The 14957-nt window shown below is 42.1% G+C and overlaps 2 protein-coding genes across 2 annotated transcripts; one reads left to right on the forward strand and one right to left on the reverse strand.

Annotated features, from left to right (window-relative positions):
- Positions 1–647: 647 nt before the first annotated feature.
- evx1 (even-skipped homeobox 1) lies at positions 648–2543 on the reverse strand. The gene is made up of 3 exons (XM_061267836.1): positions 2252–2543; positions 1639–1874; positions 648–1243 (listed from the first exon to the last, which is right to left on the reverse strand). Exons 1-3 carry the CDS (start codon positions 2520–2522, stop codon positions 713–715), a joined length of 1038 nt encoding a protein of 345 aa, XP_061123820.1. The 5' UTR covers positions 2523–2543; the 3' UTR covers positions 648–712.
- Positions 2544–9628: 7085 nt separating this feature from the next.
- hoxa13a (homeobox A13a) lies at positions 9629–11525 on the forward strand. Its single transcript, XM_061268033.1, has 2 exons — positions 9629–10401; positions 10679–11525. Exons 1-2 carry the CDS (start codon positions 9735–9737, stop codon positions 10924–10926), a joined length of 915 nt encoding a protein of 304 aa, XP_061124017.1. The 5' UTR covers positions 9629–9734; the 3' UTR covers positions 10927–11525.
- The last annotated feature ends 3432 nt before the right edge of the window (positions 11526–14957 follow it).

The raw sequence follows: 14957 nt of genomic DNA on the forward strand, positions 1-14957 counted from the left end.
CATGGTCAATCTAGTCGGCCCATCACGTGATATGAGGCCGCATTCTGCTCTTGACATCGACCATTTGTGAAGAAAATTATTATTGGGAGAGGGGGGCCAACAACATTGAGCCCCCGCCCCTTAAAAAAACGGAAAATGAAAAGAAAACTCGTCTGCTTCATTTAGATGACAGTTTATTACAAATTAGATGTTAAGATCCTTAAAACAGAAAATCAGTTCAAAGAAAAATACATAAATATAAACGAGAAAAGATAATTGATGTGCTGGTTCTTATCAGTTTTCTTTTTTTTCTTAGATTTTTGATTGTCCACTCTCCATCTTGCGTCGTCCTCCTCCTTTGTAATCCGCTCCCCTGGCGCCTTGTTACCTTTCGGCATGCAGCAACCATCGCCTTGCTGGTCTAATCATTAATTCCGCACTCAAAATTCACCGGCTAGCTCCTACATATACATCACGCTGTAATTTCATGTGCACATGGCTGAGATCTGCCTCTAATGAGACGGCTTGGGCTCCTTTAACAAATCCCCCTTGTTAGAAATAGACTCTGCATGGAAGCATATGGATGTGGAAAGACGCATAACCTAAAAAACATAATGTTTCAGTAGATGCATGTGCACCTAATTTATTTTAAATATGATCCTACATAATTGGTGACGCAATAATTTCTTGTGCTCTGGTCCAACTAAGGCTCCATGCTATAGGAAAGTTTGTTTTATCTGTTGAGGGGAACCTCCTCTCGCTGGTCCACTGTCACGGATGAAGCTTTGCTCAACACGGAAGGCGTAAAAGTGACAAAAGCGTCAGTCCTGCTCGTTGGGGAGCAGGCAAAGTCCGAGGACGGGGCCCTGGATGACAGGCCGCCGGATGGGGCGGAGTGACAGGCCAGGCAAGTGCACGGGCTTCCCCCGGGACCGAGCCCGTGAGCCGCACTCTGGTACAGGGACGGGTGCCTGAAGGCGCACAAGAGTTCCGGCCTCTGGTAGGGGTGGGACAGCATGCGGAAACTGTCCAGGGGGCGCAGGGGGTTGGGGAAAGGAGTGGCGGCGGTCGGAGTGGAGCCGGCTCCCAACCCCAGGTGCGAGTAGTAGGGCAACGGCAGGTGGGATGGGAAGGGGTAAGGCAGGTTCCCCGTGGCCGCTGCGTGGCTCATCATGTATGTGTAGAAGGCTGGGTCCGCAGGGTGAGGCCACGTCATAGCCAGACGTTGACGCTTGTCCTTCATCCTGCGGTTTTGGAACCACACCTGCATGGGGCAGGAGACACGCCAGGTCAAATATTAACCACAAACCTATTACAGACTATAATAACCCACTTCTATAGCCTATTTGTCTTTCAACGTTTTTTTTTTTTTTTTTTTTTTGAGCTATGGGGAAACAGGTGAGGAGTCAAAATAACCCAAATGGCTAAAATGGCATCATTTGCTGCTTGGGTCAATTTGACTGCTCCCCCCCCCCCCCTCATAATATTTTGATTATTCTGAAAAAAAAAAAAAAAAAACTGATTCCTTTCAACGCATAATTGGATTTTTTTTAACCCAACTGAGTAAGTGATTTTTTTTATTTTCCTCATGTAAAAAGAGATGATTTTATTTTTCTGAAGTCCGGTCGCCCTTTTTTGGAGGACTTCTCTTCATCATACCTTGATAGTAGTTTCCGGTAGATTCAACGCAGCCGCCAGCTCGCATCTCCTCGGCCTGGACACATAGTTCTCTCGGTAAAATTCTTTCTCCAGCCGCGCGATCTGCTCCCGGGTGAAGGCTGTGCGGTACCGGCGAATCTGATCCGCCGAGAAGGACAGAGAGTTCTGACCTTGGACGGTCTTACCCGGGTCAGAACCAGAATCACTTGGCAGACCAGGCGAATCTCCATTTCGACCTGAAGTGTGACGAGATTGTGACATGATGTTGCGTCAAAAAAGCAAGTTATTTACTTCTAATTTCTTTTTTTTTTTTTTAATGTGAAACGACATTTATCAATTTGGTGAGCGAAATGTAATATTGGCATCAATACTTGATACACTCATTTTAGATCATGCAGTCTTTTCATTTGCATAGATGAATCTAACTTAGTTGTTGCCTAGAATAAAAAAAAACGTCGCAAATGATATTTTAATAACAAATAACATTGGTATATTTTTTCTGCATCAGAGCAGTATAGCATTTTTAACTAAAGTATTTTGAAATTGTCTCGATGATCTGGATCGATTTTGACATCTTTACCATGCTCTCGTTATCCAAACCAAATTTGCCTACCTTTATAGTCCATACTTTCAGGCGTGCAGCTCACGTCGATTTCCTCGTAGAAGTCCGACTCTGTGTCCGAGCTGCTGCCGTCTTTGTGGGCCCCATCGCCCCTATGCCTATCCCCCATGTCCGCGCACAAATTCCTGCGCGCGATCTCCTCCATCACCGCTTCCGTCAAGCAGCCTCTGCGATCCGGCTTGCCGGGGCTTCCGGCCGCCAAAGCCGGGGTGCTCTTGCGCGTCTGAGCCTCCTGGGCCAGCATCTCCTCTCGGTTCTCCATGCCGCGTGCACGCCCCAGATCGAGCAAAGATGTAATGTTTGTTAGGTGTGTGGGGCGAGTGTGGAATGGCCGATGTGGTGGAGTGTTGTGGGCTGAGTCTGGAAGAGGAAAAGGAGGAGAAGCTCTTGGTCAAAGTGGGGATGCAATCCGGTCTGACCCTGAGAGAAGAGTGTGTAGCAGGAGCTCTGGGAGGGATCACAATTACCTCGCCCCACTCCTCAGCTCTCAGTCTGTATAGGATGCCCCGTGACGTCACGGATTGATTGTACATTTAAACGGAAGGCGCAATGGTGCGGTTGGTTCGTGGCTCAGTAACGAAGTTTTCTCAGTGTCTGCAGTACTTGAGTGTTTTCTGAAGAAGTTTTACTTTTGCACCCTATGGAAACATTTAACTTAATGTTACTACAATAAATTAACTCTACTAGAGATTCTTGAATTATCAACACTTGAAAAACATTTACTAAATTAGCTTGAGTGTTTCAAGGCAATCGATTTCCTAGATCTGTTCAAGTAAAGCCCACATATGATTTTTTTCAGTGGTATACAGTTAAAACATCTAATACTGTAAATAGAACCAAAATCACCGTATATAACTGGTTTTTGCTTTACAGTAAATACAGTAATACTGTAAATGGGGAATACAGTACATCTACTGTAAAATGCTTTTACAGTAAGTTACTGGTTACTTGCTGCCAGTTAATTACTGTAAATTTCTCGGAATTTTTTTTACAGTGCTCATTTGAAAACTGATGTCAATTTTGCTCCTATATTTGAATTAAATAGGTGGAAGAAGTTGCTTATTTAGAGACATCACAAAAATGAGGTCAACAGTGTTTTTTTATTACTTATAAATCATAAGTGTCTCATCACTTTATAGCCCCCCAACTGCAATCACACCCATGCAGCACATCCCTCTCATGTCGTCTGCAGCCGCCCCCATTACCTTAAGTGGAGTCAAGTCAAGTCCTTAAAGGTCAAGTCTCGGGGTCAGTTTAGATAAGAGAGCCTTTGACATTGAAGTCTTTAAACGTTAAGAGCCAGGCCAGGAAACATGACGGTAGAAAAATATCCTGCTGCTTTCAATTTGAAACCTCCATGTTGTTGTTAGTTTGACAGTATAGTCAATTATATAGACAAGACATATTTTTGATGCTATTGTGGTATTCCTAAACCACTTCAAAACAATTATAAGCATTGTGTGTCTATGATTTGAAATAAAAGGCATCTTGTATGCATTTTGGAGTCTAATTCAAATGACATGCACATTCCAAAGATTTTTTCTTTGAGAGCAGGTCCAATGCTGCCAACGCCGCTTCCGACTCGAGTCGATTTGCTTGGGCAGCTGCAAGGCATGGTGGGATTTGCGTGGCGCTGATGTTGGTCGTGCATAGGGGCGGGGTCGTGTTGCCAAGGGCTTAGGGAGGGAAGTTTCAAACTGCAGCAGGCTCTGCTGTCCTTGTGCGCCCTCAACTGGCTGATTGTGGGAAAGGCGCGAGTGGGTACCCTCCCTTCCCCCTGCTTGCTTTTCTGCTTGCTGAGAACTAAGGGGAAATTCCTTTGGTTTTTCTCCCCCCAACTCTTTCATCCGGCCTGGATGAAGAGAGAAAAGACATCTCGCTTTTCTCGTTCTCCTTTCTTGCTGTCATATTTGAGCAGTGATATTTGAAGAATGAAGCACATTTGTCAGGGACAAGACAAAGCTGCACAGAAATAGTAATTCAATGAAAATTAATTGCACAAATTGTAATTAAATGGGGAAAATACATCTAAAAGACTAAATACAGCTATATTTTACTTTAATGTTAATGCAACTGAACTGTATTGTTCAAATTCATGTCATTTGAACATTTTAGCATTTAAATTAAATATAGGACAAACAGCGATACTAAATATTGATTCATTCAATCCATATTAATTTTTTTTAAATTTGAAAAGCACTGATCTGCACTTACTGTTTTTTTTATTATTATTTTGGGGGTTAAAGCTATATCTGTAGTGTTACGCACAGTTAAAACTCTCAATAGAGAAGTGTATTTTTTGGACAATGCCCGTTTTTCATTCACAATGTCAGAAATCTCATTGATGTCGTCATCTAGTTTGAGTTTAGTAATGTGTTTAAATCTTTGCTCTCTTGTCTGGCCCATAACCAGAATATTCGAAGCAGCTCTGTGTGTCGTTCTATATCAGAAATTCCAAAATACATAGTTAGGTTAAGTCATAGCTTTCTTCATTAACGTAATTACACCAATTTTCAAATTCAGCTCTCAGATTGGCGCACGTCACCAGTACGATTTGCATTATGCGTACGTTTTTTTATCTATATATTTTTTTCGTTATGTCTATATTCGAGTGAGCGATGCCGTTTTCTGTTTGCATCAAACTCCTTTGAATGATCTATTACAAAGGTTGTTTTTGTGCTACTTGACGTTATGCAAGGTCTTGGCCAGGGCAAATGTGATCTTGTGATCCTTCAGAGATAACGCTCGAGAGCCTTTTGCGCAACCGTCATGACCTTGCGTACTTTACAGTAGTGTCACTTATATTGTGTGTTAAGATAATAGGAGGACAGCGGAAAAGGCTTTAGACGCTTTGCTGACGGAAAGGATGAAAACACACGCGGAATGCATGTTTTTGTCATAAAAATAAAATACTGGAAGGACAGTAGCGAAATAGAAATACTTCGTGTATGTTCTGGTGCTGAGTATTTGTTCCGTTTTATTCCCCACTTGAGAAATGAATTGCTGCTTTCCCTTAGTTTGTTAAAAGAGCCTTGTTGACATTTTTAGAGTGCGCGGATGATGACTACACGTAATAAAAAGGCCTAATTAAAGGTTGATTTTTGATTGAATTATATTTTGGATCTTATAAAAGAAAAAAAAAACTGCGGTAACATGATGGAATGAGGGAACATTATAACGATGAGCGCACCACATTCGGAGATTTCATCCATGACTGCATGTTTTTGACTGTCTGACGTTCAAAATGTTAATCTTAAAAAAAATAAAAAAATAAAAAAGCAATACTTTTGAACGTATCGTTAGATAATTTATTTTTTATGTATATTTTTGTTAGTCAGTACATAACTTTAGAATGCAAACAGTTTTGATAGCATAAAAGTCGAGCCAAGCAATGCAATTTGCTTCAGGCAACAAATATTTATAAACGAGTACATTTCACAACATGATTTACTTGAAATAAGTTAAATCTGATCAGAGTCTTGTTTTCCTCGAGTGGGCCCAACTTTGTGACGTGGAGCAGAACTCTTTGCTTGGGGGGCGGGGGGGTGTCTTAAGGGAGGGGGGTTGCTAATGCACCCCTCATTTTTATGAGGCAGCATGCAGGCAGCCCAACTTGAACTTGACCATGGAGTCTGCGCAGTACGCGTGGAATCCAAACGCGCGGATCTTCCAGATTTTTCATTTGCGCCACATGTTTTGATGCAACGAGCTTCTGAACCTGGCTGCAAATAAAACGATTGTTTGCCCCTCCCGTTTCGCTCGTTCTCTCCCTCGCTTCAGTTTGGCCTTGAAACGGGATGACGCATGCAGATTTAACTCGTTGACCTTGGAGCCAAACTCGCCCCGGTGCTGGAAAGCAATTGTCTCATCCGAGCTGCTCCAACGTTGTTTTGCGTGCACAGTTTGGAAGTGGGGAATAAAAATGGGCCAAGATCAGTAGCTGGGTGACATAGGTGCAAAGCTTCTATACACTTCACAAGAGTCCAGCTTCTTTAGACTGGCATCTTTTGAGAAAGCTGATATTTACAAGTCTCTCTGCTTGCAAACGTGTTTCTCGTTTTAGAGCCTCGCCACTACTCCATCTTAGGTCTACTGAATGTTTTCTAAAGCATGCAGGCAGTGTTATAATGGAAAAAATAATAATAAAAAAAAATACCAGTGTTCCATTAAAAAAAAAAAAAATTAAATCAATGGGCCGCTATGTAATGACGTCACGACGGCAAATATGCGATTTGAATGATAGTAAGATATATAAAAATAACGCCTTTTGGAGATTAAAAATGTTCTAAGCTAATGAAAAAGCAAAAACTGCACCATCTCGCTGTTGAAAGATCAGAAATTGTAAATATCACAAATAGAGGGAGCAAAATGTTTAAGTTCCTCGAAATTCAACAGAAGTCAACCGGATGTATGCAAGGCCAGAATTTTGCCCCTCTGATTTGCCTTATTCTTATTTTGAGGGACTTCGGTACTTTTGATCAAATGAATGCTGCAAAAGAGATTCGTCATAAGTTTTATTGCACTTGCAGGGCGTTATATTTCTGAGTTTGTGATATTTTAAAACCACCCTTGCACTTTTCCCCCCAAAAACCAGAGACTGGTGTTGATATAGCGCCAAAGAGATTTGAAATTGACATTCCATTTTAGAAGCACGTTATGAACGCTGTTTGGACAGGCGTGGAAATACTGCCCGAGGAGGTAATCCTCAAATATTCACATGTGGTTTGTTACTTTGACTACACAAAAAACCAAACACTTTTTATTATTTCAACATTTTCTGTCGACGCAGCAGACGTCACAAACATTTTCTGCACCATCTTCCAATTATAGGGTGATGCAATTCTCGACATGTTAACCAATTTTCCATTATAAATATATGACTTTCTGTTTTTTGCTTTGCACAATGTGCAGCCTCGTGTGTTACGCACGGTGGCCAAGCTGCACGTATCATAGCGACTAAAAAAGGCATTTTGTTGAAGCGATAGGCTTAATATATCAATTCTGTATTATTAGTTGGAATAGTGGAAGTCTGAGATGAACTTGCGTGCTTGTATTTGACGGGTCCCGCGGTGTGTTTTTGTATACGTGCGCCCCTGCTGTAAACGCGCGTGCTCATTGTGAGGGCGTCTTGGATCTGGACGAGCCACGTGCATGCGTCCACTATACCACCTACCGTGGACGCATTGTTGTGATAGCACGATTTGAAAAGCATTGCATTCAATTATTAGCAGTAATGAAATTGCCAAATCTTACTAATGTGCAACAAGTTGGAATTATTAGATGCGGTTTCAATCAATATTGTTTTCTTAACGTCAAGACATGTAAGCGTTTATTTCTGGTTATCTTGCAACGTCAAATTGCTCGTGTGGGATGGCCCCAAACCAATTTCATATACGTGTTTCTTTGGCCTGTGCAAATGAGCTAAATCACTTATTGAATTTTAACATTAAAAATGTGATTTTGTGCATTATGACGTAGATCTTCAGGCGATGTGCGCCTTTGAGCAAAAATACAATGGAGCTTTTTCCGACACAACTTGACCCATTTTAGTGACTCTAATGTAAACAAGATCTTGTTTATAGTGAACGTAATAAGTGCAGCTTTTCAAAGGGGGAAAAAAGCACGAGAGATTCTGTCATAACTTTAAAATATAAACAAATCTACTGAGTAGCTTTTTAAGGAGATTGCATTATCTATTCAGAGTACGGAAAACTGAAATATTATTCATTGTGATTATTTGAGCACTGGTTTTATGATATTGTTTTGAATGAGAAAATGTCAAATATTTCTGACCACACGCAGAAAACATACGTGATTGTTCGCGTACTTGCTATCTTTTACATGAACAGCTTTGACCAAAAAAGGTACAAAAATCTTAGGTTAGACTAAAAAAAAAAAAAAAAAGATGAGTAAAAGCGTCAGAATGAACCAACAGACGAAAAGCCATCGGTCGTAAACAGACCAGACGCGTAGACACGCATTGAAACGACGCGTTTACCCCTTCCCTTCTTTGCAGAGTTCCCACCATTGTCACACGTATTTGCCAAAAAACACCTCTAAAACATCTCTAAATAATAAACACAAAATTCTTCGAATCCTACCACATATAGAAAAGTGCACTTGGCTCAAATGCCGCGGAGACATTGGACGAGTAGTTGAGAAGGAGCGCTGGCTGCATGGTGTAGAAAACAAAATGATAGTAAAAGTTAATGTCCTCCAATAGCTTTCATTGGGACAGGGATTCTCACCCTTCTTCCGTTCTTTTCAAGCAGCTCAGACGCTCCCTTCAAAGCCTCAATGGCCCTCAGCCCGACGGCGAGACAGCAACTTTCAACTTGACCTTGGCCTCCAGCGGTGTCCACCCCCCTCCCCTTAATTAGCCCGAGTCACAATAGCCCCCCTAGGATCATAATAGTCTGCTATTTACATGTAGTTGGCGTCGGAAAACGGCTTTTTCCATCTATTTCAAGGGCGGCCATGTTAAAGAAATACGCACTGACGCATGCGTAAAAATGAGCAAATGTAACCCGCTTTTTTTTTTTTTTTTAAATCGTTTATACTGACACACTTTACTGTCTATATGGCAAAGTGTGTAAGTATAACAATTAACGTATTATTAAATAATACGTGTGGCACATATGGGGGAGAATGCAAGGTATTCGTGCATGTGTGTGTGGATGTGCGGTTTGAATATACTTTTTAAAAATACATCATTCAAGATTCTGTTTTCAAACACAGCTACAATGAATTAATGCTTTTGAACCAAGCACTTATTCCGGTTGGTCATGCATAGGAAAAAAAACAATGCGTGCCAAGTGTGCATAGATGTGTAAATGTGTGCGTAATAGAGCATGCGCCTTGGATTTACTTGATAGTTCCTCCACAAATCAAGGAAATGCTGTTTTCACGTAGTGGTATATGCAAATATACTACAGTAGCACATCTCTGCTTAAGAATTGTGCATTTAAATTTGAGGTTTTGTTCATTTACATTAGTGTATGCGCATGGGGAAAATACGTGGCATATACGCTTGCACGTAAACGCTCAAATGTGCGTAAACGAGCACGTTATCTCTCAATATCTCCTTTTGAATGTAGTTTTTGCACAATTCAAGCACATGTTGTATTGAAAAAACACCAAAATTGTGATTATGAGTGGTACAGGCTGAGCTTTTGTGTTATTTCCGATGTTGCGCAGCAACAAGATTAAGCGCAAAAGGGCGAGCTCAATGTCCGGACGGCTACGGTCAAGTTGCGTCTCCGCATATTCCTCCATTTAATTATCTCAAGTGGGAATGTTTACCATCCCTCCCTTTGCACAGTGGGTCACGTGTGGTGGCGGCAACCAATGATAGCGCGACGTCGGCGCTCCGGTGCGCGTCACCGCTTTACGCTCTGGGAACCAGGATGGATCTTTTTTCACTTCGTGGGCTTTTTCGAAAAGAGGCAGAAGCTTCAATGTTGGACGCCGTGCTATGACAACGTCACTGTTGCTCCGTCCTCCTCGCTACTGGCTCGACCCGTCGGTGATGTTCCTCTACGACAACGGCGGCGGTTCTGATGAAGTGAGCAAGAACATGGAGGGCTTCGCCGGCGGTAACTTCGCAGCGAACCAGTGCAGGAATCTGATGGCGCACCCGGCCTCGCTGGCACCCAGCACGGGGTACCCGTCCGGCGACCTGCCCGCCACCGGCGTGGGCGAGCAGGGGAAGCAGTGCAGCCCCTGCCCGGCCTCCCAGAATTCCTCCAGCGCCTCCCTGCCTTACGGCTACTTCGGCAGCGGCTACTACCCGTGCAGAATGTCGCACCACGGCGGAATCAAGTCATGCGGGGCGCAGCCCCCCTCCGCGTATGGAGAGAAATACATGGACACGTCGGTCTCCGGGGACGACTTTACCTCCCGTGCCAAGGAATTCGCCTTCTACCCCACCTACCCGTCAGGTCCCTACCAACCTGTGCCCAGTTATCTTGACGTGCCCGTGGTGCCCACCATCGGTGCGCCTTCGGAGGGCAGACATGAGCCATTACTGCCGGTGGAGAGCTACCAGCCGTGGAGCCTGGCCGCCAACGGCTGGAACAGTCAAGTTTACTGCGGCAAAGAGCAGCCTCAGTCGGGACACATGTGGAAGTCGCCTCTTTCAGGTATAAGCAACCTTGCATCAGCCTTTTCTTTTACTTCTATTGGCAAGCGGATTGATCATAATTTGACTTTTCTATGTGGGGATTTGATGTCAAATGTAGATTTGCAGAGAAAACGTTTGCAATGTAGTCCATCGAAATGATTTAATTTAGTGTACATTAATTGCCTTTTTAATTCAAAATGTATTCTCAACTCAATTCTCCATGCACAAATAGTGTTTTGCTGTGCACGTTCCATGTACTTGTTGACGCTCTTCCGTCCGTCCGTCCTTCCGCACAGACACGGTGTCCCACGCAGGCGGCGACCCCAGCTCGTACAGGCGTGGGAGGAAGAAGCGCGTCCCGTACACAAAGGTGCAACTGAAGGAACTGGAGCGGGAATACGCTGCCAATAAATTTATCACCAAGGACAAACGGAGGAGGATATCTGCCCAGACCAATCTGTCCGAACGCCAGGTTACGATTTGGTTTCAGAACAGACGCGTTAAGGAGAAGAAGGTGGTCAACAAATTGAAACCTCTTAGCTAGTCCTTCTTTCTCGACATATTCACACAACGAGAAACACGCACTGGACTGGCTTGGAACAGCAATCATTTGTCGGCTGATGACTTCCTGGAGCTTTTTGGAACAAAAAAAATATATTAATAATAATACCTGCCACGTTGTTGTCCAAGGAGGAGAAAAATCAAACATGGAACTGCCATTTTTGTGACATTTTGCTCACTCTCGCAGAATGGAGCACAACGAGCTTCCACCTTTTTATCTGCAACTTTTAACGAGAGTGATAAATGCGAATATCCACGTGAAACGACGCTATTTCGGATTTGGACCTTGGGAATGTTAAATATTAATCTTCATGGCTTTTTCTTCTTTTTTGATCTTACTCACATGTTTAGCTTGTAGTGCTTGTTGAAACGCGGCGCGTCATCGTTCTTGTCCATTTTCATGGTGCACTTCTCGAATGCTCAGATAATCTTGCGGCATTTGTGTGTGTTGATATCGTGCATATAGCTTTTCATAATGTGTGACTTTTCATGTGGTTGTGTATATAAAGTAAATTCTAGCATGGAATCAAGCGTATGTGTGTGTCCGTGCCAATAAAGTATGTATTTGGGATATGCCTCCAATATTGTTGAAATCAGAGTCTTTTATGTCTAGAAATAAATAGTCGATTCTGATTGGATTTTTCACACGAATTTTTTCCCCCCCGTTGGCATATTCCTGCATCATTTTTATGTCCTGGTCAACAATGTCCTTGTAACTTCACCTTGAACGTGACCGTGTCTTGACTTTATTACTTTGGAAATGCTTGCAATCGTATTGAAATGCTTAAATGGACAAATATGAATAATTTAAATGTGTTGGAAATGTGTGAAGAAAACAGCGATTACCGAGAAAGCTTAGGAAGTAAACAGCGGATTTGTGTGGAAATGTAGATCAACACTGCCATCTAGCGACCATTTTGTGACTAACCCCATGATTGAAATCACCATTTTGTGACCAACACCATGATTGAAATCATTGCCGACGGCCATAACATGACATTACGTGCGTCTAAAATCTCATTATATGGTGCCTATCAAAATGCACTATTTGATGCATTATCAATTATAATATGCAAATGTAGTGAGGATGTAGGAATGTATAGTAAAACTTTGAATTCATGGGAATAATCCAACCCGCATGCTTTACCTGATTATTTACGGTTAAAAAAATACCAATGCATTGGAAGTCCAGGGTTTTTATTTCTCTCGTTATTGTGGTCAATTTAAATCAAATTTATTCATTGTCATGAGAATTGCTACTGGTTACATTTGTGTAATTTTCAGCAATATTTAGCGCACGGAAGCGATTTAATTTTCTGGATGTTTGCAGGGAAGGATTCAGATTGTGCTTTTGGTGTCTAAAATGTTAATATTTTTTTCGTAATTTAAAACATACTGACATTTCTTTTATCCTGCTTTTTTTTTTTTACGTATACCTAATTTCCACTTTACAATTGTATCCACTCGTTCTCAAATACGTTTAAAAAAATAATTTATATAGTTCACGGTCCTCCTTCTGCAGAGATTGTGTGATGTGTTCAATAAGTAAAATATACGTTGCATGTCAAATCGATCGTGAACTTTTAAAATGGATCTGTGTGTTGCTTTATTAAATTCGGAAAATATTTACGAGGGAAAAAAAAGAAACTGCACTTTTCGAGCATTATATGCGTTTCTCAATTCTTTGGTGGGTGACTAAGTCGTTGCAAGTGAACAAGCAGCATTAGCTGCTATCTTTTGCACGCACGTTTACTTTGGCTGCAATCATCCGTGAGTCAGTGTGACTGGCAGTCAAATGACAGCGTGACTCCCCTGACAGGCTCACTCACGTATGTGATGCAAGCCGAGCTCATTTATCGTATTTCAGAGCCTCTCCCTAACAATTAAAAAGTACTTGCGATTATCATGCAATGTAACTTGTCAATTGCTGATGACTTTTGAATTATTATAAATGTTTGGTATTTGGCGACAAGAAATTAAACTGTAACTCTTATTGTATTTGCTTTTGAGCGCATGTTCCAATATATAATCGGCCAGGTTTGTTTGTCGCAATCGAGGTCCACGCAAATAGATAGACCACAAAAAATCTGTAGTAGAAAATGGTTATTCATTTAATAATAAAAAAAGAAGCATCATACAAATTTGGGATGGTCATGGCGCATTTGTTTGTCAACACCAAATTATTTCTTCGTTTGAGTCTTTTATTCAAATGGTTGTATGGTCAGAAAAGTTGACTATTGCACTACACTGAAGAAATATTGAATGGATTTTACTTTGTCAAGTGGTCGCATAAAAAATGGAATTATCTGGATTTAGATAACGTTTTTGTAAGTAGCTGTATAGTCTAATTTAAAACATATGTTGCGCCACATGATTTGTTGTTTTAGAACCAGTTCGGAAAAAAAATTCAACAGGATTTTTAAGTGCAGACTTGCGTCTAAGCATGACGTCATTTGTTCAATTTAAAACATTGTTTGCTCTGGGAGCCATGTTGCTCAACTTTATTCATAGATCTTTAAAAAAAAAAGAAGAAAAAAGGCAACCTGCTGAAACAAATGTACATAAATACACTTGTGCATAGCTTACAATATTCCACACGCTCACAAATATAAAATATTGTGTTAAGGCAAAAATAGTGCTTTGACATAGTAACTCTTGAAGTTGAAATCAAAACACCGCAGCAAAATAACGCCTTGTGTATAATGTCCTCTCGTGCTTGTCACTTGACACTGCGTCCGCGTGGCCGCAGCTCTCGCGTGGTGACATCACAGTTCGTTGCGCCCACGCGAGACGCCGCACACCCGGACATGCGCAGTCCATCGTCACTGCGGAAGCTGGCAATGTGACGCTGATTGGTCGCGAGAGACATCCGAATCCGCCCTTCTTTGCCGTGATGTAACTTGAGCACTGGGAGAATAACTCCCCCATGGTCACGTGTAACTTTGATGAATGGAACGCCCATCGACGTTTAAGCAGTAGCGTGCAAAACATTGGCTTCTGCTGCCATCTACAGGCCGGATAGGGGATTGCAGAGTTTGGCTTGACCTTGCATTAAGCTTTCATGCGTCCTTTAACTTCCCAGATTCATTTAAAATGGATTGGCTAATGTGCAGTGTTTGTGGTGAAGGAACATGATCACGTTTCAAAGCTTTGGCTCGGTCTTGATTTGTTTACTTGATTTAATACCCTTTTGCTATGTGCTTAATTTTAATTTACTTGAGTCGTTTTAAATGAGTTGTAATGCTTAATAAGCACAGTGACCTAGCAAACCGGAGAATGAGTCAGCTGCGTCTCAGACGTGCTTGGAGCCAGACGAGGCCAACAGCAGCACGCATTGTGCTCTTTACATTGACCTTCGCTGTCTGCAAGTAATGGAAGCAAGGCCCATGCGCGCACCCACCCACCCACGCGCGCACGCACGCACAGACAATCCCAGTCACCAATATGTGGCCCAGCTCAAGGTTGGACCATAATCTCACAACCGCCCCCTACAAAATTCAGTCCAAGACCGTGACAGGTCACAAATACAACGCGTGACCGACATCACGCCAATCCCCCCATGACCAAAATCGGCGCCTTGGATTGCAACAGCTTGAAAATTCCCCGAAGCTAAACTCGTTGGCTGTTTCGAATGAAATGTCACAACGCATTGCATCATATTCAATTGGGGATTTTACCCAGCTGCAAATGTTAATGGGGTTCTATTCCATTACCATTGAATGCACGTTTGAATCCCAATTTTTGTTTTGGTGAGTCTGTAGTGCGAAACAGCTTTGTAGCGACTTTTAAAATGAGCCATTTTGGTGCATTTAGTGTCTTAAAAATAAACAGCAAAATTCCGGCAAAGTCACGTCAGGGGAGGTAAACGTCCAGTCTTTATTCTAATTTCAGTTACGCAGGAAATTAAACAATCCTGTATTCGGAGTTTTAAATAGGCGCGACTTAAATTTAGAGCTAAACGAAAATCAAATTCGAGTGCGTCAAATGCGCATCTTTTTTTTTTGACGTGAACTA

The sequence above is a fragment of the Syngnathus typhle genome, linkage group LG20 (assembly GCF_033458585.1).
Source record: "Syngnathus typhle isolate RoL2023-S1 ecotype Sweden linkage group LG20, RoL_Styp_1.0, whole genome shotgun sequence".
Taxonomy (NCBI): domain Eukaryota; kingdom Metazoa; phylum Chordata; class Actinopteri; order Syngnathiformes; family Syngnathidae; genus Syngnathus; species Syngnathus typhle.